We start from the raw sequence: 26,834 nt of genomic DNA, 5'->3' as shown, positions 1-26,834 counted from the left end.
GGGATAACCATAATAGGAAAACATTTGTGCTTTATCTTTGAAACTGTCTTTTGTAGTTAATAAGTTTATTAGTGTTAGCATAGTTTTGTTCCTGTATCAGAAAGATGTCTGTATCTCATACTATAATCCACTTATATTTAATTTTAGAATGAAAAAAAGTCATTATATATAATAGCCTCCGTAAAAAGATTTTATGTCAGTCTAGTTATATTACGGTCAAATTCTACTTATGTTTCATAGGAATGCAACTATGTGGTAGGTTGTTAAGTTGGGAAGTGCTCTAGAAATGTTGATAAAATATAGCTGTGAATCATAATTCAGAAAGAACTAAATGCAGAAGTGTTAATGTCTGAAAAACAATGAATTAAAATAATTTTGTAAATATGCTCTAGGTGTATGAGTTTTACCTTTGGCAAATGGTAGCTGTGTTAGTGAAGATTCTTCAGTGAAACAGAACCAGTAGGATATACATATAGAAAGAGATTTATTATGAGGAATTAGGTTACCCTTTATGGAAGCAGAGAAGTACCACAATCTACTTCACGGATTCTGATTCAAATGCTCATCTCTTCCAGAAACACCCTCACTGACACACTCAGAAATAATGTTTATTCTAGGCACCTTTTGTTCCAATAAAGTTGCCATGTAAAATTAACTATTACAGTAGTGAATAATGATTTCAGAATTAGAACGAAAGTGTTCTGAAGTTTGTTTTCCTCTTATTTTTCTAGATAATTTCTACCCTTTTACTTTTCTTTTGTCTATATGCCTTAAAAAATACTCTGATCTCATCCCATCTCATGTCTTTCAGAAGGGATCTATGTATGAAGCACTTTCAAATATATATCTTTAGCCCCAAATCCCACCTGGATTGACATGAAATTTGATATATTCAAAGTCATGAACATGATTTTTTTTTTGTTTTAGAAAATGTCCCCCTCCTCAAAACTTTTGTCTTTTCTTTCCTTATTAATTATAGCTCCCTTTTTTTTTACTTGTTGCAGCTTTTTTTCCTCACCATTTCCCTCAGAGTATATTCAGACTATATTCTCACTACATTCATTATTAAAACCCGAGTCCTCTTTAATTATCCTTTTTCATCTGGATAGTGGTTTACTTGCTTACACCTGTATACTCTGTTACTGTTAACATAACAGTGTGATTCTTCCAAAAATTAAGTCAGGCTATGTTACACTTGTGCTTGGAACTTTTGAATGTCTTCCTGTCTCAGTCAGTATATAAACCTGAATCTGTATTGTGCGTTACAAGACTGACGATGATTTGCCCCTCTTGCCTCCTACTCTTCTCTCAGCTGTTGCTGTTCTTTCCCTTGCTTGTTCCCTTCCAGTCACACTGGCCCTCTTGTTCTTCTGTGAGTTCACATTTAGTTTTATTGTAACAAAGCAACTTGTTCACTTTTAATGTTTAAAACTGAGCATCATCTTATTTTCCAGTGAAACAAAAGGAAAATTTAAAAATATATAGGAACAAAATTACAATTGAGAATGTCAATTCCAAATAAAGTCCAAGTTCTGCTGATTCTTCCATTGAGTGGCAGGCTCAAGTCATTTGGATAGAATTTTATTTAAAAAGTATCAACTTAAACCACAAGGATGTCCATTAAAAATCACAATTAAACATGCCAAAGGAGAAGCCATATTGTCAAAATGCCCACTTAACCTACTCAGACATCTAAATTTCAAATTTTTCTGATATTCTATAACCTCATTTAAAAATTTTCTTTCTTTCTTTCTTTCCTTTTTTTTTTTTTTTTTTTTTGACAAGATAAAGTAGACAGATACATGTTGGTAAGTGCTAGCTTAGCTGTCCATATTCACATTGAGGCACAATATAATCTCTGAGCCCAATATACAGAGAAAGGGGGAAGAAAGCTAGAATTCTGTGCACCACTACACCGGGGCCTAGCTCCCTCCAGCTTCCAGCAGAGCTAAGGTAGCAGAAGGTTTTTCTTTTTTCCCAGAGGGCACGGGGGGGTTGATTCTGTAAAATTTTTGTTGAAACAGGAAGGGATAAAAATGAATTAGGAACAGAAAGGAGTAGAGCTTCTTTTCCCACTGTATTCTGCTCAAGGTATTTCCCCCAAAATTAGTCAAGAACCATGGTATAAAGGGAGAGAAAAGAGATTTCAAAAAACAGGGTGAATAAGCACAAGGGGTGGGGGCGGAGAGATTGCAGCTTGCTCCCAGGGACTGTAAAAAATTCACAAAGGAAGGTTGGAATCTATCAGTATTTCATTAGTCATCACCTCCTTCATCCTCTTCTTCCCCCTCATCATCACCATCATCTTCTTCACTCTTAATCCTCATCTCCTTTTCAATCTCTTCTAATCCTTCTTCATCACCTTATCTTCTTCTCCTTCCCCTTCTTCATCATCCATATTGGGAACCAAGTAGTGCTGTGATGGATTTGGCTAAATATCATCTTTGATGACCTCTCCTAACTCGTCTGCACCTGTATGAGGATGGTCAGTAAACCATCATGAAGCTCTTCGGTGAAGAAGCTCTTCAGTTCCTCAGGCCATCTCTTCCTGCTGGCTTTATTGTGTGTTTGACTTGAACGTTTCATCAGACCCTTCCCAAGTTTCCATTTAATTTCAGTGGACTTTGAAGATGGATCAGATGAAATTCTTTAGAGAGAACTTTATTTTCGAAGTAAGCGTTTTCATCAAGATAAAAATCTGTTCTGTAACCTGATTTAGTATCTTCAAATTCTGTCACTTCAACTCTTGTCAGATAATGCAGCGCCTCTTCATCTTCCTTCTCAAGTAGTACAGAGGCTTGTAGATTGTTGACAAATGTTGTTACCCCAAAATTTGGGATTTTGGCAATCAATTCCAACCTATTCTGAAAAAAATGGTGGGTGGGGTTTGTTATATTTCTGTTCTACTTTAAAAATCTCCTCACTGGCTTGTTCATTGTCTATTTCATTCTGTACTTCATCAATATGTTCAATTGCTTCTTGCAGTTTCGTTTCTCCCTTTGGCAAGTGCTGAGAGGTTGAAGTCTTCTCTGCCTTGAGGGCAGGAGGCAGTCTCAGTTTCTTTGTTTGAAGCAGAGTGAAGACTGGCATTTGGGGGCCATGCTGTTAGGAGAGCTCACGAAATAAGGGCAGATGCATTTTTGCAAGAAGGTCCAATTTCTCTTTCTTGTTTTGAACATGCCATATGTTCTCCTACCTTAGGGCCTTTGCAGTTGCTGAATTCTCTTCCTTGCTCCTATCAAGTCTTGACTCAAAAGATGCCATCTCAGGAAGGAAGGATTTTCTTGGGTATCTTACACATCCCCTTCCTTGATTTATTTTTCTTTAGTTCTTCTCAATATTTAATAGACTATATATTTTAACTTATTTATAGTGTTATTTTCTATAATCCCCAGATTTTAAGCTGGACAAGATTTTTTTATTAAGATTTTATTTATTGGGATCCCTGGGTGGCGCAGCGGTTTGGCGCCTGCCTTTGGCCCAGGGCGCGATCCTGGAGACCCGGGATCGAATCCCACATCGGGCTCCCGGTGCATGGAGCCTGCTTCTTCCTCTGCCTGTGTCTCTGCCTCTCTCTCTCTCTCTGTGACTATCATAAATAAATAAAAATTTTAAAAAAATTTAAAAAAAGATTTTATTTATTCATGAGACACACACACACACACACAGAGAAAGAGAGAGAGAGAGACAGGCAGAGGGAGAAAGCAGGCTCCATGTGGGGAACCTGATGTGGTACTTGATCCCGGGACTCCAGGATCATGCCCTGAGCCGAGGGCAGACGCTTAACTGCTGAGCCACCCAGGTGTCCCAAAATTATCAGCTTACTTAAGGCAGTATGCTAGAGTGATTTCATAGGAAATGTGAAGTAATTATTTTTGCTTAAGATTTAGCAAATAAGAGATTTAGGAAAATGAGCACTTACACAGCTGGTTGGAGTTTAAGTTGATCAGCCACTCCAGAGGACTTCATAAGAATTGCTAAGAGTTTATGAAAAGGAACAGAAAATAGGAATTCTGCTTCTTGGAATTTATTCTGCTAAGATGAGTATACTTCCTGGTACAAGCATGTTTATTTCACAGTAGTGTTAGAAAACTGCAAACTGGGCAGCCCCGGGTGGCCCACAGCTGTTTAGCATTGCCTGTGGCCCGGGGTGTGATCCTGGAGACCCTGGATCGAGTCCCACGTCAGGCTCCCTGCATGGAGCCTGCTTCTCCCTCTGCCTGTGTGTCTCTGCCTCTCTCTCTCTCTCTCTCTGTGTCTGTCATGAATAAATAAATAAAATCTTAAAAAAAAAAAAAAAAAAAGAAAGAAAACTGCGTACTGGGCAAATCTACAAAAATGAGTTGGTAAACTATGGTATTAAGTTAAACAGTAGAATACTATGTAACCATTAAAAAGTTGCATTGTAGATTAATTTGTTTTAGAAAGGTGTTCCTTCTATATTAAGTAAAAATGGGTTATAAAGTAGTACATATATTATTATCCCACTTCCTACTGGCTCTCTCTTAAAGTATAAATGCATAGAAAAATAGCTGGAAGTACCAGAGTATTAATGATTATTACTTCTGTGTTGTGAGATCATCTGTTTAAAACTTTTTTCCCGGGATCCCTGGGTGGCGCAATGGTTTAGCGTCTGCCTTTGGCCCAGGGCGTGATCTTGGAGACCCAGGATCGAATCCCACGTCAGGCTCCTGGTGCATGGAACCTGCTTATCCCTCTGCCTATGACTCTGCCCCCCCCGCCCCCCTCTCTCTGTGTGAGTGTGTGTGATTATCATAAATAAATAAAAAATTAAAAAAAATAAAATTTTTTTCCCTATGTTTTTCCATTTTATTAGATTATCTTCAATGAAGAGCTGATACTACGTAGGAAATTCTCCTGGGCTGTTCTTGCTATTTTGCTTGCTTTATTTTCCTTCATAGTAGTTGTCATTCTCTAACCTCTACTTTTTACCTATATTTTATTGTCTGTCTACCACTACCCCTACTAGACCGCTTCTAAAAAAAGGACAGGGATCTGTTTTGTTCAGTGCTGTATCCCAGACTTGTAAGAAAGTGGCTGGTATATGGTAGGTACTCCATAAGTATGTGTTGAATAATTAATGAATGTATTGTTTTTATTTTATTTATTTTATTATTTTTTTTATATTTTTAAATTTTTTTTTAAATTTTTATTTATTTATGATAGTTACACAGAGAGAGAGAGGCAGAGACACAGGCAGAGGGAGAAGCAGGCTCCATGCACCGGGAGCCCGATGTGGGATTCGATCCCGGGTCTCCAGGATCGCGCCCTGGGCCAAAGGCAGGCGCCAAACCGCTGCGCCACCCAGGGTTCCCTATTGTTTTTATTATATGGAAGAAAGTTATGGTAAATAACGTCTTGAAAAAAATAGTGCATGGGAAATAAACACCACATTTTATAGCATACAATTTTAATATTGGGAGGAATTTGTAACAGATAAGTGCAGAATTATAATGAACTTTCTCCTTGTTTTTTTCAAGGTTTCTAAATATTCTTTACAGAAGAAAGTAAGTGAAATGGTAAGAAAATTACAAAATATACACCCACTCCCCAGATTAGAATATAATGTGTGTGGTATCTTGTCAATATAAGTGACTTTTATGTATTAAAAAAATTGAAACTGGATATTATGATATCCCTTTTAAAAGACTGAATTATAATTTCAAATATAGATTAAATGAATTTATTTCACAAATTTATTTCTGGATTACATAGTATTTACATATTATAAAATAAATTTAACCCAGTTCCCAGATTATTGATAGAGGTCTTATGTTAATATCAAACAACAAGGAAATAAGAACAATAAATCTATTATTTTATTATCTTTTCTAGGTATTTATACAAACATGTAGTTATTAATGATTGCCTGAAAAATTAAAGTAATATGAAGTTGCATTTGAATATGACACTTGGGATATGGCCTTTATTTTTTACCATTCAACAAGTGTTTGCTGTGCCTTCCTCTTCTATAGGATATTAAAATTAATATTTGCATTTTTACAGCATAGTGTTTTATGGAATATTTACTTGGATATTCTCTTTTCCTATCCTTATTTGATTCAGAAGGATTTTTTCCCCTGTAGTTTTTTGATTGAGCAAAATTCTCCCATATCCACTTAAATCTTCTTTTTTTTTTTTTTCCACTTAAATCTTCTGAGGGCTTTTTGGGTGGGCTTATGCTATCAGTCTTCCTTCTTTGGAGCATACCTTAAGACAAGTAAATTTTGGTGAGGTTTGTATATTATACATATGAGAAATAAGAAATGAGGGGTCACTTTTTATTAAATACAGAAAAATAAGGTAACTGTTTTGCTTCTTGAAATTGTTTTTGGTGTGTTAGAAAATAAAAGAGCCTTAGAAAGATTGCTAAGCTTGATTGAATAAAAGATGTGAAAATTCTGTCGCTGTTCAACTGGAAAGAATAAAGATAATATTGTCAGATATTTTAAACTATGATTTTAATTAAGAAGCTGAAAAACTAGATTCTGGTTTAGCTTTAAGTACCATGACATTTGTACTGAAAGTCATCTTCAACGCTACAGCGGTTTTACACAAAATACAGTGAAATTGAATAATGTGCCCTCTGACCTGGGAGATAAGGCTACAAGTTAAAGATCAAAGGCAACATAAAGTGTGTTTTATTTTATTCCATTTTGTTATTTTTGTATATCACTTTCCTCTAAAGAAAAGACTTTTAAGAAAGATTCATTTTTCTTAATTAAATTAAAAAAAGGTTGAGTACTGAAGGTTTCATATGATTTAAAATCACCACCTTTTTTCCTTTCATAGAATGTTTTTAGAATGAAGACTTGTCTGGAAATAATCTTCATAATTGTAAATATTAGTTATATCTGTACACACAACGTGTTAGTATAACTAAGTTAGTTTTTAAGTATTATATGCCTTATCTTTGTGATTACAAAAGGTAAAAGTATCTTAAGATGCCATAGTTTGTTTAAAAAGTGAGAAATTATTGAGTTCATTTTGAGAAATTGAAAAGTAGGTTGCATAATAGATTTTGAAGAATGTATGAAGTTTCTTTTTGAGTTTTTATCTTTTTCTCTAAAATTTACTTTAATGAATTAATTATTTTAAGGGAAATTAGTTTTATTCTTAAAGGTTTTCAAATTGGTCTCTATAAGGAAATAAGAAAACGGGGAAATTAGCAGCTATTCCTTTTATTAGTCAATGTAGTTGTAAAAAGTTGTGTGTAAATACTATTTTAAAAAATTATTCCTAAAAAAATAAAAATAAATAAAAAAATTATTCCTATTTAAATGACTTGAAGCTTTAAAGTAATCTTTTAGACTACACACGTGCACACACCTGCACACTTCACTTTTAATTATGCAGATACTGTCTTTATTTCCTTTAATCTTGTTTTTCGGTGATTAACCTTGTTAAATTTTAATTTGTATTAGGAAAGCAGTGAATCCTAACATTCACTCTCTACTCTGTGGACAGAGTCTTTGCATTTAGTAGTAAAATTGTGTAAAAGAAAATAGCTTGAACAAATTCAGAGGTAAAAACAAAAACAGTATGTAGCTAACTATTTCTTAGTCATCATAATAAAATTATCTTTACTATGATATAGTATGTAATATTAAAGTGTTAATAACACACTAAAGTTATTTATATTATTCTTTAAAATGTTCTTGGGTTTCTCAAGCAAGGGGTGTTACCATTTGGTTTTTGTTGTTGCTTCCCAAAGAATTTAAGCTATTTGCTGACATGCAATTAGTGGCAGACTTGACAACTGGCCTCTTCATCTCATTATCAAAACCATATCAGAGCAGCCAAGTAGGTTCATATACGAACAGTCCCATATGGGCCTCTATAGGCTAATGAGTTATGGGTGTCCATGTAATTTAAGTTTTTATAAAAGTATAATGGCCATTGAATAGGTTAATGTATTTGAAAATCGGAATTATGTCATACAAATGAAATTGCATTTTAATTGACTTTAAACAAGAACATTGGAATAGAGTATATCACAAAGTATTCTAGTGTATATAGAGTTCTACGTATATAGAGAAAACCAACTAAATTACTTTAATCTTTGCTATAGTTTTAGTTACAGAATTATTAATCTTTGCAGGCATTGACAGCCTATTATATTTACCTTTTTAACTGAAAGGTTAAAGAAACCTATATTAATATGTTGTGGACAATATTCTCATAAAGACTATAAAAATTGATATGAACTGAAATTTTGAAAAATTCCTTGACCACTGGAAGTCAACCATAAGAAAACATCTGGAGACCACAAATATGTGGAGGTTAAATATCATGGTACTAAACAATGAGTAGGTCAACCAGGAAATAAAGAAATTATGAAAAACTATATGCCAACAAATTGTACAATCTAGGAGAAATGGATAAATTCCTAGAAACATATAACCTACCAAGAAACATATAACCTACCAAAACTAAAGCAGGAAGAAATAGAAAATTTGAACAGACTGATCACCAGCAGAAATTAAATAAGTAATAGAAAAACTCCCAACAAAGTTCAGCACCAGCTGGCTTCACAGATGAATTCTACCAAACATTTAAAGAAGAGTTAATACCCGTTTTTCACACAGTATTCTAAAAAATAGAAAAAAGAAGGAAATTTTTTTTAAAAAGATTTTTTATTGATTCATGAGACACACAGAAAGAGAGGCAGAGATGTAGGTGAGGGGGAAGCAGGCCCCCCTGGATCACGACCTGAGCCAAAGGCAGAGGGTCAACCTCTGAGCCACCTAGGCATCCCAGAAGGAAAACTTTAAAATTCATTCTGAGGCCAGCATTATCCTGAAACCCAAACTGGATAAAGACACCAGTAAAAAAGAGAACAACTGGTTAGTATCCCTGGTGAACATAGATGCAAATATCCTCAGTAAATTACTAGAAAACCAAATTCAACATTACATTAAAATCATTCACCATGATCAAGTGGGATTTATTCCAGGGATGCAAGGGCAGTTCAATATTTCCAAGTCAATCAGCATTATCATGCTGATTCATATCAATAAGAGAAAGATGAGGACCATAGGGTTTTTCAATAGATGCAGAAAGAGCATTTGACGTACAATATCCATTCATGATTAAAAAAAAAAACCCTCTTAAAGTAGATTTAAAGGTAACAAACCTCAACATAATAAACATCATGAAAAACTCACAGCTAACATCATCCTCAATGAAGAAAAACTGGGGGCTTTTCCCCTAAAGTCCAGAACAAGACAAAGATGTCCACTCCACTCTTACCACATTTATTCAACATGGTACTGGAAGTCCTAGCCACAACAATTAGACAACAAAATAAAAGGCATCCAAAACAGTAAGGAAGAAGTAAAACTTTCACTATTTGCGGATAACATGATACTATGTAATGAAAACCAGAAAGAATCAATTAAAAACTACTAGAACTGATAAATGAATTCAGGAAAGTCGCAGGATACAAAATCAATGTACAGAAATCTGTTGAATTTCTGTGCATCAATTATGAAACAAAGAAATTAAGAAAACAAATCCCATTTATAATTGCACAAAAAATAATAAGATATCTAGGAACAAACCTAACCAAAAAGGTGAAAAACCTACATATACTCTGAAAGCTATAAAACACTGATGAATGAAATTAAGGACACAAAGAAATAGACATGCCATTCTCATGGATGAGAAGAACAAATATCATTAAAATGTCTGTGCTACCCAAAACATTCTACACATCTAATGCAATCCCTATCAGAATACCAACAGCATTTTTCACAGAACTAATACCAGCAATTTTAAAATTTATATGGAACCACCAAAGACCCTGAATAGCCAAAGCAATTTTAAAAAAGAAAAGCAGGGCGGCCCCGGTGGCGCAGTGGTTTAACACTACCTGCAGCCTGGGGTGTGATCCTAGAGACCCGGGATTGAGTCCCGCATCGGGCTTCCTGCGTGGAGCCTGCTTCTCCCTCTGCCTGTGTCTCTGCCTCTCTCTATGAATAAATAAACAAAATCTTTAAAGAGAAAAAAAAATTCCTGGAGGCATCACGACTCTGGACTTCAAGTTATATTACAAAGCTGTAGGAGTGAAAATAGTGTGGTTCTGGCACAAAAATAGACACATAGATCAATGGAATAAAATAGAAAACCCAGAAATAAAACCACAATTATACAGAACAGGAAAGAATATCCAGCTGTTGACAGTCTCTTCAAAAAATGCTGTTGGAAAACTGGACCACTTTCTTATACCATGCACAAAAATAAACTTAAAGTGATTAAAGACCTAACTGTGAGACCTGAAACCATTAAAATCCTGAAGAGACCACAGGCGGAAATGTCTCTGACATCAGTTATAGCAACATTTTTCTAGATGGGTCTTCCAAGGCAAGGGAAATCAAAGCAAAAATAAACTATTGGAACCAAATCAAAATTTTTAAAAAACAGGGCACCTGGGTGGCTCAGTGGTTCAGCATCTGCCTTCAGCTCAGGTCATGATCCTGGGGTCCTGGGATTAAGTACCACATCAGGCTCTCCATGGGGATCCTGCATCTCCCTCAGCCTATGTCTCTGCCTCTCTCTCTCTCTGTCTCATGAATAAATAAAATCTTTAAAAAAAAGTTTTTTAAAAAAGCTTCTGCACAGCAAGGGAAACAACAGAACTAAAAAACCTTTGGAATGGAATGGCATATCCAATAAAGGGTTAGTTTCCATGATATATAAAAAACTTAAAAAACTCACCCCCAAAACAATCCAATTAAAAATGAGCAGAAAACATGAACAAACCTCCAAAGAGGACATTTATATGGCCAACAGACGCATGATAAGATCCTCAGCACCACTGGTTATCAAGGAAATGCCCATCAAAACTACAATGAGCTATCACCTCATATCTGTTCAAGTGGCTACTCAAGAAACAAGTGTTGGCAAGGATGTGGAGAAAAGAGAACACTCATGTACTGTTGGTGGGAATGCAAACTGGTACAGCCATTGTGGAAAACAGTATGGTCCTCAAGAGTTAAAAAGAGAACTGTGCAATCTAGTAATTGCACTATTGGGTATTTACCCGCAAAATGCAAAAATACTAATCCAAAGGGATACATGTACCTCTATGTTTATAGCAGCATTATTTACAGTTAACAGCATTAATTACAATAGCCAAACTATGGAAGCAGCCTATGGATAAAGAAGATGTGATATATATGACATATGTATATATACGTAGTATATATGTGTATACTGTAAACATATATCAATCTATATCAAATATTCCACATACAATGGAATAATATTATTAAGCTATAAAAATGCAACCTTGCCATTTGCAATGACCTGGATGGAGCTAATAAAATAAGTCAGAGAAAGACAAATACCGTATCATCTCACTTCTATGTGGAATTCAAGAAACAAATGAAGTTCTGAAAAGAGACAAACCAAAAAACTGACTTTTAAGTATAGAGAACTGATGGTTTTCAGAGGGAAGGTGGGTAGGGGAATGAGTGAAATAGGTGATGAGGATTAAGGAATGTACTTGTGATGAGTATCAGTTGTATGGAATTCTTGAATCACTATTTTGTACACCTAAAACTAATATTAGACTGTATGTTAGCTAACTGGAATTTTTTTAAAAGATTTTATTTATTTATTCATGATAGTCACACAGAGAGAAACAGAGAGGCAGAGACACAGGCAGAGGGAGAAGCAGGCTCCATGCTGGGAGCCCGACGTGGGATTTGATCCCGGGTCTCCAGGATCATGCCCCGGGCCAAAGGCAGGCGCCAAACTGCTGCGCCACCCAGGGATCCCAGCTAACTGGAATTAAAATAAAAACTTAAAAAAAATTCCTTGAGTTGAAATAATGCCTTTAGACTAATTTTAGTGAAATTCTATTAGTTTTCTACACATCTGCTGAAAACAAATGTAATTCTCTAGGTTAGAGAATTAAGTGGTATTTTAGAGGAATGGAAGGAATATAGTTCATTATTTTTCATTGTTTAGTTATTGATAATAGTGACTACTTAGGTAGACATAAGATATCCAGGGTAAGTACACTTGTCATCTTGTTTGTGGATATAACTGTTACATGAGTAATTTGTATGACTAAGTAGTAAATTTGAAAAGCCCATAGAAGTGCATGAGAAACTTGTATTGATCCATCATGATCATCACCAATGATATTATCACTTTGCTTAAAATCATTAGAAAGTATCTTTGAAAAAATAACGACTATCATCAAATTTTCCAAGATAATATAGTTAGGTACAACTTAAATTGTAAAATATATTCTTTATTATTAATATTAGGGCTATTATTCCAAATAAAATTAATTAAAAATATTGAAAGCAGTTTTATCATTTAAGGAACACACTAACGTACTGTATTTATTCAGTGGCAGGCTCTGTTCTTTATGTTTTATATATATTAATTCATTTTACCTCAGAGCAAACCTGCAAGGGGGGATATACTTTTAGAATCTGTTTTTTTAGAGATCCCCCCTGGCTGGCTCAGCGGTTGGTTGGTTGGTTGGTTGGTTGGTTGGTTGGTTGGTTTGTTTATTTATTTATTTATTTATTTTTATGGCTCAGAGGTTTAGCGCCACCTTCAGCCCAGGGCATGATCCTGGAGACCCTGGATCGAATCCCCCATGGGGCTCCCTGCATGGAGTTGGCTTCTCCCTCTGCCTGTGTCTCTGCCCGCCCCCCCCCCCCGTCTCTCATTAATAAATAAATAAAATATTTTTTTAAAAATAAAATCTTTGTTTTAAAGTTAGGGTGGATAATTTTTCCAAGCACACAGCAACTAAATTAGAGGCAATATTTAAACACAGGCTCACTAGCTTTCGACTGGTTTGCTATACTGCCTGTACTTTGGTTTTTAAGCAGTAGGAAATGGCTGTTTAATTTATGCAAAAGGAAATTTAGTGGTGGCACTCATAATTAATCAGAGTGAAGAATGGGCTTGAGAATGAACAGGAACCAGGGTAATTACAGACAAGACAGCAGGATGTAGGAACCCAGGACCGAAATCTCATCAGTCTGGATAGGATCACTGTTGAACTTATTTAGCTTTCTAGTCATTTTGCTCAAGTTTCAAATTCCAAAAAGGTAGAAATCAGTTGGTTTATTTTGAGTAATATGCTCTTCACTTGACTAGGGGAGAATCCAGCCTATGAATTTCAATTCTACTAAATTGTAATGAGGAGGAAATACTTGAAGTATATATTTGAAATTGTGATAATATGAGAGAAGGGAAACAGGTACAGGCCAGGTAAATCTAACAGATTTGTACTAATGGAACTCCATGGGACAACACCAGTTCATTCAGGAAACAACTTCCAAGTGCTGGCCGATGGGCTCCCACTGTCCTTCGTTACTGCTTATCACAGGTGCTGCAGCATGTGGCCCAATGAATGCAAGTTGTGAAACCAGTCATTGATTCTACCAATGCCAAGTCAAGATCAAGACCTTTAAAAAATATTTATTCTATTAACATAATATTTCTTTTTAATATTTAAAGTCCTATTTCTAATTACAACAAAGCAAGCTTCTTTAGCTGAAAGCAGTGAAGGCCCATATTAAAATGTACATTGGCTCCAATTTTTACCAATTCTGGTTCTCAGCTTAAGTAGACTTTCTACTATACTGTATTGCCCCCATCTCTGATAAAGATTATCCTTATCATTCAATTTTTTAATGCAGTGAGAAGGGGCCATACTCATTAAAATTAAATCATCCATATTACTTGAAAATTACTTGAGTTTTGATCCTGCACTCATAATTGTGCCCCCAAATTTAGAGAAAAAATTCCTTTCCTAAATTATCAAGAGTATTGCTTTAACATTCCAGTGATTTTACTTAGTGTTGGCATGGACTAATCAACTTTTCTATAAATGATGCGAGTTGGTTTTTGAAAAATTATAAAGGGCAGTATAAACTTAAATGACTATTTTGCTACCAGAAAAAAAGGACTTTAATTTTACACAGGTTTAGAAATATCTCCTAACATTTCCTCCCTATGGTGTACTCAGCACTTTTTCGTGGCTTGTTTCATAACAGTTACTAAAAACCATTTTTATGTATGTTTAAATATATGTGTGTATATAGGTATGATATATTTATAACATTTTAAATAACTTCAAAATAGGAAAAAAAAGTCCAGTTACATCTTCTGGCTAAAGAAGATCATCAGAAGCAACTCAATGAAATTGAGAAATATTATGGCACAATAACAGGTCAATTTGGATCGGTAAAAGAGAACCATGAAAAGTTAGAACGAAATGGTAAGTGCTATCTTATTTAAACATATATTTAATAGGGAGTGATAAAATGAGCTCATTTACAATGAATAAATTGAACTTCTGTCCTGATAATACTAAATGGCATTTTAATAAATATTTAAATTCAATAATAATTATATACATTGCATTGAGTCTATTTTCTCTGTCCATTTTAGTGATACTTTCCTTAAAATGTTGAATATAATATTTTTATAAATGTTTTTCATGTTGCAGTACAGGAAGCAATACAGTTAAACAAAAGACTTTCAGCTTTAAATAAAAACCAAGAATCTGAAATATGCAGTTTAAAGAAGGTATGAGTAATATAGTTTTATAGTATTAGGTAAATTTATAGTCTAATTATTTTTATGAAATTTTTCTAGAAAAAGTGGGGTAGAAATTTTTGGTATAAAGAAAAGCAAAAAAAAAGCAAAGCAAAATGTTTTAAATACAGATTCATAAACTGAGTTATGATTCCAGTAAATGTGATGAATCAGTTCTAACTCAGTTTAACTCATTATTTTATGTCAATCTCATTAGCACCATTTATTCATTATTCTTCAGTACTTGAATGTATGTGTCAGGTACTGTGTGGCACTGAGGATACAGATCTGAAGAAAATAAAACATTTTCCTGCTTTTTTGAAGTTTATAGTCCAATGGAGGACTTAGACACAAAATACATAATCACACAGATCAAATAATTTTAAAATGTTATAAATGATATGAAGAAAAGGTAAAGACTGATATAATAGGTGACTTTCTTATATTGGAGGTAAAGGGATAGGGGAGAGAAGAGAATAAGGTTTCAGGCAATAGATATGTCCCCATACTGGACCCAAAAAGCAGAAAGAAGGTGTTACTGGAACCCAGAAAGAAAGCATCACACAATAGGTAATACTCCAGCACGGAGAACAACATGTGCAAAAGCCTTGAGGCAGAAGAGTTTTGGTAATCACTTCTCAGACTTTTGGCTAAGATTAAGTATAGGAAAGAGTTTATTTATTTATTTTTTAAAAGATTCATTCATTCATTCATTCATTCATTCATGATAGACACACAGAGAGAGAGAGAGGCAGAGACACAGGCAGAGGGAGAAGCAGGCTCCCCCGGGAGCCTGATGCGGGACTCGATCCCGGGATTCCAGGATCGCACCCTGGGCCAAAGGCAGGCGCCAAACCGCTGAGCCACCCAGGGATTCCTAGGAAAGAGTTTAGGGTATATGTAAGGAACTGGAGACAGTCTGATATGGCTGGAGCATTGTGAGTGAAAGAGTACATTGACATTGAGATCTAAATTGGAGGAGGCCATAAACATTTTATTCCTCATCTCACAGTTATTAGTTGAGAAGTGGACAAATGGCCTTAGCTAGTGGTCATAAACAAGGAAGACTGTAACCCCGACTGTGGTTGTCCGTCATTTCTCTACATGAGAAACCAGACAGGAGGAACCTGACAATGAGGATGCCGGATTGGTGTGAAGTGAAGAAAGCTGTTCTTTGAGGACATTATTGAGTTCCTGGATCCACCAAATCTACCATTCCTCTATCTCTAGACTTCTCAGTTATACAAGTCAGTAAATTCCCATTATTATTTATGTTAGTTTCATTTGGACCAGTTTAATTTTCATTATTTGCAACTAAAAACATCTTCACTGATATAAGGTGAGAGTGGTATGAGAGGAAGGAGAAGTAGCAAGGCCTTGTTCTTCTTTTCTCAGAGAATGACCTCTTGTTTCCTTTCCCTGCTCCCTTCAAACCCCCATCTGAAACAATTCCACTTTGGACCATCTGCCTATTCCTGAGAGAAGTAAGTATCTATCCTTACCGACACTCAATAAATGCTTTTAACTAACGTTTACTGAGTGCCACTTAAATATTTACTAGTAAATTATACTCTGTAGTTAATTTATCAAGGTGCAAAATACCTTCCATTTGTCCCTCCAGATTCAGATGTATGCATCCTCTTCTCCATGTAAGGCTTTCCTATACGGATTCCATCAATGCCCCCATATCTTCTGGCTTCCTGTTGAGTTGGGCCAGTGGGGAGCAGTCTGGACAGGAGAGAGGAGGAAAGAAATACTGAATCGGTATATTTTCCCCTCATACCCTCCATTTGAGATCACTTCAGGGTGGCCTTGTCTCAGCATATCACTAGCTTTCTCAAATTGACTTACTTTGTGTGATGCTCTCCTTTTGGGTTTCAGTACTTACCTTCTTATTATTTTGGGGGCTCCCCAAGGGGACATCTCTATTGCTGCTAGCCCCTGGAACTTGCACCATATTTTATGGTTCCTTTATATTGTGTCCACAGTTTTACAAATAAATCCTCTTCAAAGTGTCCTAATTTATATGTACCATCTGTTTCTTGTTGGGATTCTGATTATGCACTTGGTTAGAGTGTTAATATTAGTGAGGCCAAGCTTCTCAATTCAGTTTTTGCATAAGCTGGTTGGTTCATTCAGTACATTCTTTTTTACAAGAATTATACCCCAAATCTCAACAAGTCATGTTTGCAATACTTATTTTAGAGACAATAAATAAATGAATATGGATGATATTGTTCAGATACATCATAAGTTCTGAGGAAAATTTAAATTTTGGGTCAGTGTCTTCCTCTTGATTTTAAATGGAGTCTGCTTTTAAAATGGAAGGAAAAACACTCCAGGCATTTATAGCTGTAGGTATACATTGAATTTAACTATTTTTATTTATTTAAATTATTTTTTAGAGCATTTTTAGCTCCACAGCAAAATTGAGTGAAAAGTATAGAGCGTTCCCATATACTACCTGACCCACTGTTAACATCCTATACCAGAGTGGTGCATTTGTTATAATTGATGAACATACATTGAAACATCAGTATCATCCAAAGTCCATTGTTTACATTAGGATTCACTCTTGGTTTTATACTTTATCTGGTTTGGGCAAATGTTTAGTGACATGTCTCCACCATTATAGAGTCCTACAGAATAGTTTTACTGCCCTAAAAATCGTCTGTGCTCTGCCCTTTCATTTGTCCTTTTCCTCAACCCTTGGCAATCACTACCCTTTCTATCTCCACAATTTTGTCTTTTCCACAATGTTACAGGTTTGGAATCATATAGAATGTTTCCTTTTCAGATTGGCTTTTTTAGTAATATATGTTGTTTTGTCTAGTGTCTTTTCATGGCTTGGTAGCTCGTGGAAACGGATCAATGGTTATATCCATTTTTTTCATTTCTGACATTAGTAATTTGTGTCCCCCCCCCCTTTTTTTTCTTCTTAGCCTAGCTAGAGGCTTATTGATTTTATTGATTGTTTAAAGAATCAGCTTTTGGTTTCCTTGATTTTCTCTTTGATTTATTGTTTTCATTTTCATTAATTTCTGCTCTAATTTTTTATTATTTCTTCTGCTTTGAATTTACTTTGGTCTTCTTTTTCTAGTTTCATAAGTTTGAAGTTCAGTGTTTAATTTTAGATTTTCAAAAAACTTTTAAGTTGAAGTGTAGTTGACATATAACATAACATTAGTTTCAGGTGTACAACACTGGGATTTGATAAGTCTATACATTATGCTGTGCATACCACAACTATAGCTACTATCTATCACCATAAAATGCTACTATGGTACCAATGACTATATTCCCTATGCTGTATCTTTTATCCCTGTGACTTATTTGTTCCATAACTGGAAGCCTACTCCTATCCTCTACTCCCTTTCATCTGTTTTACCCATACCACTACCTTACCCTTCTGGTGACCATTAGTTTGTTCTCTGTATTTATGGGTCTGTTTTTGTTTTTTATTTGTTTTGTATTTTAGATTCCACATGTAAGTGAAATCTTATGGTATTTGTCTTTCTCTGTCTGACTTATTTCTCTTAGCATGATACCCTTTAGGTCCATTGTGGTTTGCACATGGCAAGATCTTATCCTTTTTTATGGCTAATATTCCATTGTGTATACATACCACATCTTCTTTATCCATTCTCCTATCATTGTCACTTGGATTGCTTCTATATTTTTGTGTTTTTTCTTTTCTAATATCTTCATTCAGTGCTATACGTTCCCTTGTAAGCATTGCTTTCATTGCATCCCACAGATTTTTGATAAGTTATATTTTCATTTCGCCCAAAATATTTTAAAATCTCTCCTGAGATTTGTTTTTTAACCCATGTGTTGTTTAGAAGTGTGCTGTTTAGTCTCTGAGTATTTTGTTTTTTTTTTCAAGCTACCTTTTATTGATTTCTAGTTTAATTTTATTGTGGTCTCGGAGCAGACAATGTATGATTTTTATTCCTTTAAATTTGTTAAAATTTAAACCACATAAAATGTGGTTTCTCGTCCAGAACATGGTCTATCTTGGGAATCCTCCATATGAGCTTGAGAAAAATTTGTAATCTGCTTTTGGGTGAATTAGTCTATACGTGTCAGTTATATCCATTTGATTGATGATGCTAAGTTCAACTCTGATCCTTCTGATTTTCTGCCTACTGGATCTGTCCATTTCTGATAAAGGAATAATAAAGTCTCCAAATAGATTCTTTATTTCTTTTTTGCAGTTATTAGTGTCTGCCTCCTGTATTTTGGTACTCTCTATTGTTAGGCACGTAATACAGGTACTCTTTGTTATGTCATCTTGGGGTGTTCACTCCTTTCTCATTATATATGTTCCTCTTTGTCTTTGATAACTTTCCTTGCTCTGAAATCTACTCTGGTTGAAATTTACCTAGCAATTCCTAATTTTGATAAGTGTTAGCATGGTATATCCTTCTCTATCCCTTTACTTTTAACCAATATGTGGTTTTATATTTATTTATTTTTAAATATTTTATTTATTTATTCATGAGAGATACACAGAGAGAAACAGAGACACAGGCAGAGGGAGAAGCAGGCTCCCTGCCAGGAATCTGATGTGGGACTTGATCCTGGAACTCCGGAATCAACACCCTGAGCCGAAGGCAGGCACTCAACCACTGAGCCACCCAGGCGTCCCTGTATTTTTATATTTATTTTTTTCCTGTATTTTTATATTTAAAGTGGATTTCTTATAGACAACATATGATTTAGTCTTGTTTTTGGATCCACTCTGATAATTGTTGCATTTTACATTACTGATGTTTGAAGTGATTATTGATACAATCGGATTAATATATGCCTCTGTGTGTGTGTGTGTGTTTTCCATTTGTTGTCCTTGGTTCCTCTTTTTTGTCTTCCATTCTTTTTCTGCTATTTGTGGTTTTAACTGAGGGTTTTATGACTCCATTTTCTCCCCTTCTTAGTCTTTAAATCATACTTTAAAAATTTTTTTTTTAGTGCCAGCCCTAGAGTTGACAGTATATCTGCAGTAAGCCAAGTCCACTTTCGAATAATATATCCCTTCAGGGGTTAATGCATGTACCTTATAATGACTAAATAATCCTGATTCTTCCTTCCCATCACTGTGTCATTGCTGTCATTCATTTTACTAATACCTAAGCATACATAATCAAATATATTGTTGCTATTATTTTTTTGAACAAATGGTTATTTTATCAATTTCAAATAAAGGAAATAAAATACTTAACTATTACTTATTCCTTCTCTGATGCTCTTCCTTTTATTTGGTATATCAGAGTTTCTGACCTGTATCACTTTCTTTCTCTCTGAAAAACTTCTTTTAATATTTCTTGCAAGACAGGCCTATTGGCAAGAAATTCTTTCAATTTTTGTCTTAAAAAAAGTCTTTATTTCTCCTTCACTTTTTTTTTTAAAAAGATTTTATTTATTTATTCATGGGAGACACAGAGAGAGAGAGAGAGGCAGAGACACAGGCAGAGAGAGGAGAAGCAGACTCCATGCAGGGAGCCCAATGTAGGATTCAATCCCAGGACTCCAGAATCACTCCCCGAGCCAAAGGCAGACGCTCAACCACTGAGCCACCCAGGTGTCCCTCTCCTTCACTTTTGAAGGATAATTTCAGAGGATACAGAATTCTAGGTTAATAATTTTTTCTCTCAACCTATTAATATTTCACATCACTCTCATTGCTTGTATGTTTTCTGAGAAGTCAGGTATAATTCTTTGCTCTTCTGTAGATGAAGTGTTCCCCCCGTTCCTGGTTTCTTTCAGTATTTTTGTTTGTTTGTTTTACTTTTGATTTTCTGAAGTTTTAATATGATATGCCTAGGTAATACATTTTTTGGTCATTTATCCTTATTAGTGTTCTCTGTGCTTCCTGGGTCTGGGGTTTGGTATCTGACACTAATTTAGGAAAAATCTCAGTCATTACTGCTTCAAATATTGCTTCTCTCCTTGCTCTCTTTTCCTTCTGATATTTCTATTATGCATATGTTACATTTTGTTTGGCTGTCCCACAGTTGGTGGATATTCTGTTCTGCTTTCCTTGCAGAAAGACCTTGGTGGTCTTTCTCTTTGTTTTCTGTTTTTGAATTTTTGCCATCATATCCTCAAGTTCACAGACACTCCTCAATCTTGTCCATACTACTGTTGAGCCCACCAAAGGCACTCTTCATTTCTTTTTTTTTTTTTTTAATTTTTATTTATTTATGATAGTCACACAGGGAGAGAGAGAGAGAGAGGCAGAGACACAGGCAGAGGGAGAAGCAGGCTCCACGCACCGGGAGCCCGATGTGGGATTCGATCCCGGGTCTCCAGGATCGCGCCCTGGTCCAAAGGCAGGCGCCAAACCGCTGTGCCACCCAGGGATCCCCGCACTCTTCATTTCTGTTGCAGTGCTTTTGATCTGTAGCATTTCTTTTTTATTCTTTCGTAGAATTTCTCTCTCTCTCCTTACATTATCCATTTGCTTCCTATGTTTTGTCAACTTTTTCCATTAAGGCATTTAGGATATTAGTTTTTTTAATTCCAGATTTGATAATTCTGATATTTTGCCATACTGACACAGGGTTTGTTTTTTTTTTTGACACAGGTTCTGATGCTTGTTCATTCTCTTCAAATTGTTTTTCTTGCCTTTTAGTATGCCCTGTAATTTTTTGTTAAAAGGTGGACATGATATACATATGAAACTACTTGCATTAAATAGCCGTTAGTAATGTAATGGTAAGGTTGGGGGAGGGTGGCAGTGCAAAGTGTCCTATGATTAGGTCTTTGTCTTTTGGTAAGCCTGTGTCACTGGACTGTGAACTTCACAGTACTTCTTAGTTTTTTTCCCTCTGTTGGTTGTGCAACATGGTTGGAGAGGGCTGGATTTAAGTATTACCCTTTCCCCAGGTAGTTTAGGCTCAGGTCCAATCATTTTTCCTGAGTTCAAGCCCTCTTAAGAACAGAATTCCCTGGCATATTTCAAAAATGATTCCTTTTCCTCTCTCCTGAAAGCAGGAGGGAATTTTTTTTCTTCTGATATTCATGGTGAGAGGACTTGGAAGTGAAATTCACAAAAGTATGTGTGGCAGTGTTCCCCCTAGGACTGTGTCCTCTTGAAATTTTTTAGCTCTCTAAGTTTTCTACACTGAGCCTCTGGTAGTTGGTCAATTACAGTTCAGGCCTTTCCTACAGTGGCACTAGTTCCTGCAGAGGTTTCTGTTTGTGGGCTTCTACTCCAGTAATTTATAATTCTCTATATTCACCAGTCTATCTCTCCAATTATTGAGGCAGCTATTTGCCTTATGACCTCATTTCTCTGACAGATCTAAGAAGAGTTGTTGATTTTCAGTTCAGCTTTTACTTGTCAGGACAAAGTTTAAGCTCCTTTATTGGCTAGACTGGAAATAAGTCCCCCTGTTTTTATATTTAGCTATAATTTTACTAAAATTTTAATTTTACTTTTAAAATTTAGTAATTTTAAAATTACTAATTTTACTTTAATTTTACTAAAATTAAAATTTTATTAAGGCTCTAGAGTAACATTTAAGTATTGAACAGAAGTGTTTTTTGCATTATGAGATAAATAACATACTTTAATGCATAATTCAAGAAATCAGGAAATTTTACTACTTTCTGTTTTAGCGTATTTCAAGGAAAACAGGATTACTTAGAATAAAGATTGAAGTGGCTTCTAAATGTTAAGCCAGAGTCCAAAGTCCTTTAATATTTCCAATGTTAAAAAAAAAAATATTTCCAATGTTAATCTATCTAATTCTTTGGTCTTATAACTGTCAATAAGTTGGTTTTATATTCTGAAGGATCAGAAAGGAAGAGCATAGGAGTAGCTCAGTATAAAACATAAGAATGGGTGGTAATAGACATATGTTCCTCACCCTTAAAAGTCTTAAGTCTGTCTAGCAAACTAGACCATTTTTATGTAGAAAACGTTTATTTTCAATCACAATCTAGAATATTAAGGATGGCTTTTTTAATATGAAGAGAGAAGCTGTAATTTAAAATTTGCCTGTAGTCTCAAAGTGGAGGATTGTTAAAAGGACCATTCATTTTTTTATCAATGTAAACTTCAAATGCAAATATAAATAGCTAAATACTGGGGATCTCTGGGTGGTTCAGTGGTTTGGCACCTGCCTTCAGCCCAGGGCCTGATCCTGGAGTCCTGGGATCGAGTCCCACATAGGGCTTCCTGCATGGAGCTTGCTTTTTCCTCTGCCTGTGTCTCTGCCTCTCTATCTGTGTCTCTCATGAATAAATAAATAAAATCTTTTAAAAAAATAAAAAATAAATAAAATTAAGAATAAAAATTAAAAAAATAGCTAAATACTGACCGAATAATTTTGAATAAGCACGTATTTCAGTGATGTCTATTTGATTCATTTATTTTTTTAATATTTTTATCCATGAGTTAATTGATTAATCATATTTAGTGGTTATATTAAAATATTCATATGCTTTTTTCAGTTTTTGCATTATTATGAAAGGATTATACCTTATAAGTTTCTAAGTTATGTGGTTCTTTTCATTAAATAAGGACAAATGTTTCATTATAATATTATATTTCTGATATATAGACTGACCTGTAGATGGAGACGAGGCTCATGTAAAATCATGTAATGGAGAGACACCATTAGCAGATTAGGGTAAAAGAATGTTTCCTTCTTTGCTCAAGTAGTTTAGTGTTGCTCAGGAGCACACTTACCCTTTTCCCCCCCCAGGTCTCGAGCCCTGCAAGGGCTAACTAAATGTACTGATATGTCATGCAGTAGTGGCCTGTGTCTCTAAAGAGCATTACAGTCAGTGACTGTGCTACCAAATTGTTTCTGGAACAGAGAGTGTATGAAAGGGTAAAGCAAGAGAATTTTATTACCCTGAGAGTTCCAAGTGGCTAAAGGAGTGAAAATTTAAAAATATATTTTAATAGCCATTTTTATATTTCAGACATCCTACGTATAAGTATTTTTTTTAGTGTAAGTATTTTGTATTTTGTATGTAGTCTTAATTTTTAACTTTAAGAAAGTTTTTTCATTTTCTATTGTTTATTTATTTATTTATTTTTAAAGGTTTTATTTATTCATGAGAGACACACAGGGAAAGGCAGAGACACAGGCAGAGGGAGAATCTTTTTTTAGAAGCTAATCAAAACTGGTAACATTGGTTCTATCACTCATTTAAAACTATTAATCATTCATTTTCCAAAGATAATTTTTATTTTGTTTTATGATTTTGTTCAAAACAGTTAAGCTAGTGGTTTGTGATAAGATGGATTTTGGGGGGTGGAGTGGGGGGAGCAAAGTTAAACAGACCAAACTTAGTTGTTAGATTGGACTAGATATTACAGTTCTGAATGCTGGGTTCACCATTATGGCAATCATGAAGAATTCCTGATACTATCTGTGAGCAGCATTCATAACCTCTGCTATTTGTCTGAGTAAACGTCAGGGCACTCAAGGAGATAGTGATATTTAACAGACTACCCTGTACCAGAAAAGGAGGGGTAAAGGAAAAAAGAGCACAGTATTTATGAGTCTAGGAACTATAAGTTGTAATTTAATGAGATCAAAGCATGTGCTGTTTACTTGCTGCACTAACAGCTTTGAATAAAATGGTTAGAAAACAGACAATGTACTAAAAGTTCAGGATATTTAAAAGCTATATAAGGGCTATAAAATCAAAAGCATATTTTCAGTGGAAAATCATTTCATGGAGGTCTCTGATTTTAATTTATTATGTTCTTAAGATTAAGTAATTAATATAAAAGAGAAAAAGACATAAATGATTAGTTTTTACTTTTGTCAGCCACATGCTAAATTTTTGCTCTTACCCTCCTTTCCCACTTCTGTTGTTTCAAAACAATTATTGTAATAGGAATCAATGCATTTTAGAGTATCTCAGAAAACTTAGCAGATTACAACAGCTCCAGGTTTTCAGTTGTTGAAAAGCATAGGAAGCGATAGAAGTTTGTTGCACTTTGTAACCTTGACAGAAAAAATAACTTGTATTTATTTTTTAAAGATTTTATTTATTTATGAGAGACACAGAGAGAGGGGCAGACACATAGGCAGAGGGAGAAGCAGGCTCCCTGTGGGAAGCCTGATATGGTACTTGATCCCTGGACCCTGCCTGTGATCATGGCCTGAGCCAAAGGCAGAGGCTTGACCACTGAGCTACTCGGATGCCCTGATTTTTCATGCTTCAGAAAAAATAACTTTTAGAAAAATGAATATTTATTTATTTATTTATTTATTTATTTATTTATTTATTTATTTATTTTTATGATAGTCACAGAGAGAGAGAGAGAGAGGCAGAGACACAGGCAGAGGGGGAAGCAGGCTCCATGCACCGGGAACCCGACGTGGGATTTGATCCCGGGTCTCCAGGATCGCGCCCTGGTCCAAAGGCAGGCGCCAAACCGCTGCGCCACCCAGGGATCCCCTGAATCACTTTTTAATTGAGAGAATTATAAGCCACTTTATATAAATATAAGCTTTAGCAACATATACTTCAGTTTGATTGTACTTTTATCAGTAAACATTGTGTCTTAGGATTGAACCTAGAATTGATCACTAGTATAAAACCAGTATAAAAGGCATCTAACTTACTTTATAAGTTGTTTGAATGTTTATTTCTTGCAGGTGTATCTTGCTTAGGAAAATGCAATATAAAAAAATTAAAAGTTCAAAATTGTTATTTTTTAAAAATTTCATGAGAAATTTAAATTCATGAGAGACACAGGCAGAGGGAGAAGCAGACACCCTTTGGAAAGCCCGATGTGGGACTCGATCCCAGGATCCTGGGATCACAACTTGAGCCAGAGGTTCAGCCACTGAGCCACCCAGGTGCCCCTATGTTTTAAAACTACCATTTTAGTGCACACAAAAAGCAGCTTGAAAGCAAGTTTTTGGAAACACCTAAAGAAAGATGTACCTTATTTTAAGCCCAGTATTATTGGTGGCTTTTTTAAAAATAGGATCAATTGAGCACAAAAGATTTTTTTTAATACTCAGATGATATTTGACTAAATACTGAGTAACAATATAAAAATTAGCCAAACATCCTATAAATATGAACTGAGATTAAAACTTTGATGTTGGACAGCCTGGGTGCCTCAGCGGTTTAGCGCCACCTTCGGCCCAGGGCCTGATCCTGGAGACCTGGGATCGAGTCCCACATCAGGCTCCCTGCATGGAGCCTGCTTCTCTCTCTACTTCTCTCTCTCTCTCTCTCTCTCTCTGTGTCTCTCATGAATAAATAAATAAAATCTTTAAAGAAAAAATACTCTTTAAGAAAAATAAAAAAATAAAACTTTGATGTCCTCTAACAGATATTTTTCCTTTGAATTAATCTCCTAAAATTTTAAGAAGTTAAAGTGCTAAAATTACTAGATTATTTTTATATCCTTCAGTATTCATAGTCAATTTAACTACCATCCCATGTTTTCACATGTTTATGCAGGGTGGAAATAATGTCAATACATTCTTTTGTTCAATAAGTTTGTTAAGTCAAAGACCCTCTAGTTCTAGAGTAATGTTTTATTATACTGTCTTATTTCTGTAATTGTTGTTTTCTAGCATATTCTTGGATCTTTACTTAAAATGAAGAATTAACCTATTTTAAATTCACAAATTTAGGGGCTGTTGGTTACAACAGTCAAGGTTATTTTCTAGCCCCCCAAAGACATAACTTCTAGCCAAAAAATATAACTTTCTAGCCAAAAAAAAAAAAAAAAACAAACCTTTCTTTTAAAGTTAACATAATGTTAGTGACTCACCATCTATTAAGCTTTATTTTTCCATTATTGTACTGGTCTGTTCACATTTAAACTAGGAGCATCTGTCTATAACATGGTGATCTGTGGGTCTGTGGTTTGACATTGAATGGAGTAAAACCAGCTGTTTTAATCAGTGATTAAACCCTCAGCACTATACTTAAACCTACCACTCTCTATCCAGTCTTGCTAATGGACTATGAACTATTGTTTCATTAATAATACTACTGTTTCTGGCTGACGTTGACTGCTCTCACCAAATTTTTAATGCCATTTGTTTTATCCTGAATAAATCAACCTTTGATCTCATCAAATCTTATTTTAGGTAAAGATGTCACATTTTTTCCATAATTATGTGACTTTTCGTCTTACAGTCTTTATAATGTTTAGTTCCTTTTTAGATTTCTTGAATGTATTAAGCTTCTGAGGGTTAAGTATAAAACATGGCCCCTGTCTTTGAGGAGCTCTTGGT

The 26,834-nt window shown here is 34.9% G+C and overlaps 1 protein-coding gene and 1 pseudogene across 17 annotated transcripts in view; one reads left to right on the top strand and one right to left on the bottom strand.

Annotated features, from left to right (window-relative positions):
- CCDC73 (coiled-coil domain containing 73) overlaps nucleotides 1-26,834 on the top strand; it is a 138,136-nt gene that overhangs the window by 72,627 nt on the left and 38,675 nt on the right. For 13 of the 17 annotated variants that reach the window (XM_077863484.1, XM_077863492.1, XM_077863489.1 and 10 more), the window contains 3 exons: nucleotides 5,502-5,540; nucleotides 14,143-14,278; nucleotides 14,510-14,589. In XM_077863484.1, the coding sequence (XP_077719610.1) occupies nucleotides 5,502-5,540; nucleotides 14,143-14,278; nucleotides 14,510-14,589 (255 nt within the window). Of the gene's footprint in view, nucleotides 1-5,501; nucleotides 5,541-14,142; nucleotides 14,279-14,509; nucleotides 14,590-26,834 lie in introns of those variants that run through there. The other 4 variants (XM_077863493.1, XM_077863486.1, XM_077863497.1 and 1 more) reach the window with 2 other exon arrangements.
- LOC144293429 (protein SET-like) lies at nucleotides 2,256-3,101 on the bottom strand (annotated as a pseudogene).

This window comes from Canis aureus, chromosome 21 (genome assembly GCF_053574225.1).
Source record: "Canis aureus isolate CA01 chromosome 21, VMU_Caureus_v.1.0, whole genome shotgun sequence".
In the NCBI taxonomy this organism is placed as follows: Eukaryota; Metazoa; Chordata; class Mammalia; order Carnivora; family Canidae; genus Canis; species Canis aureus.
This window is presented reverse-complemented; position numbering and strand designations above follow the sequence as displayed.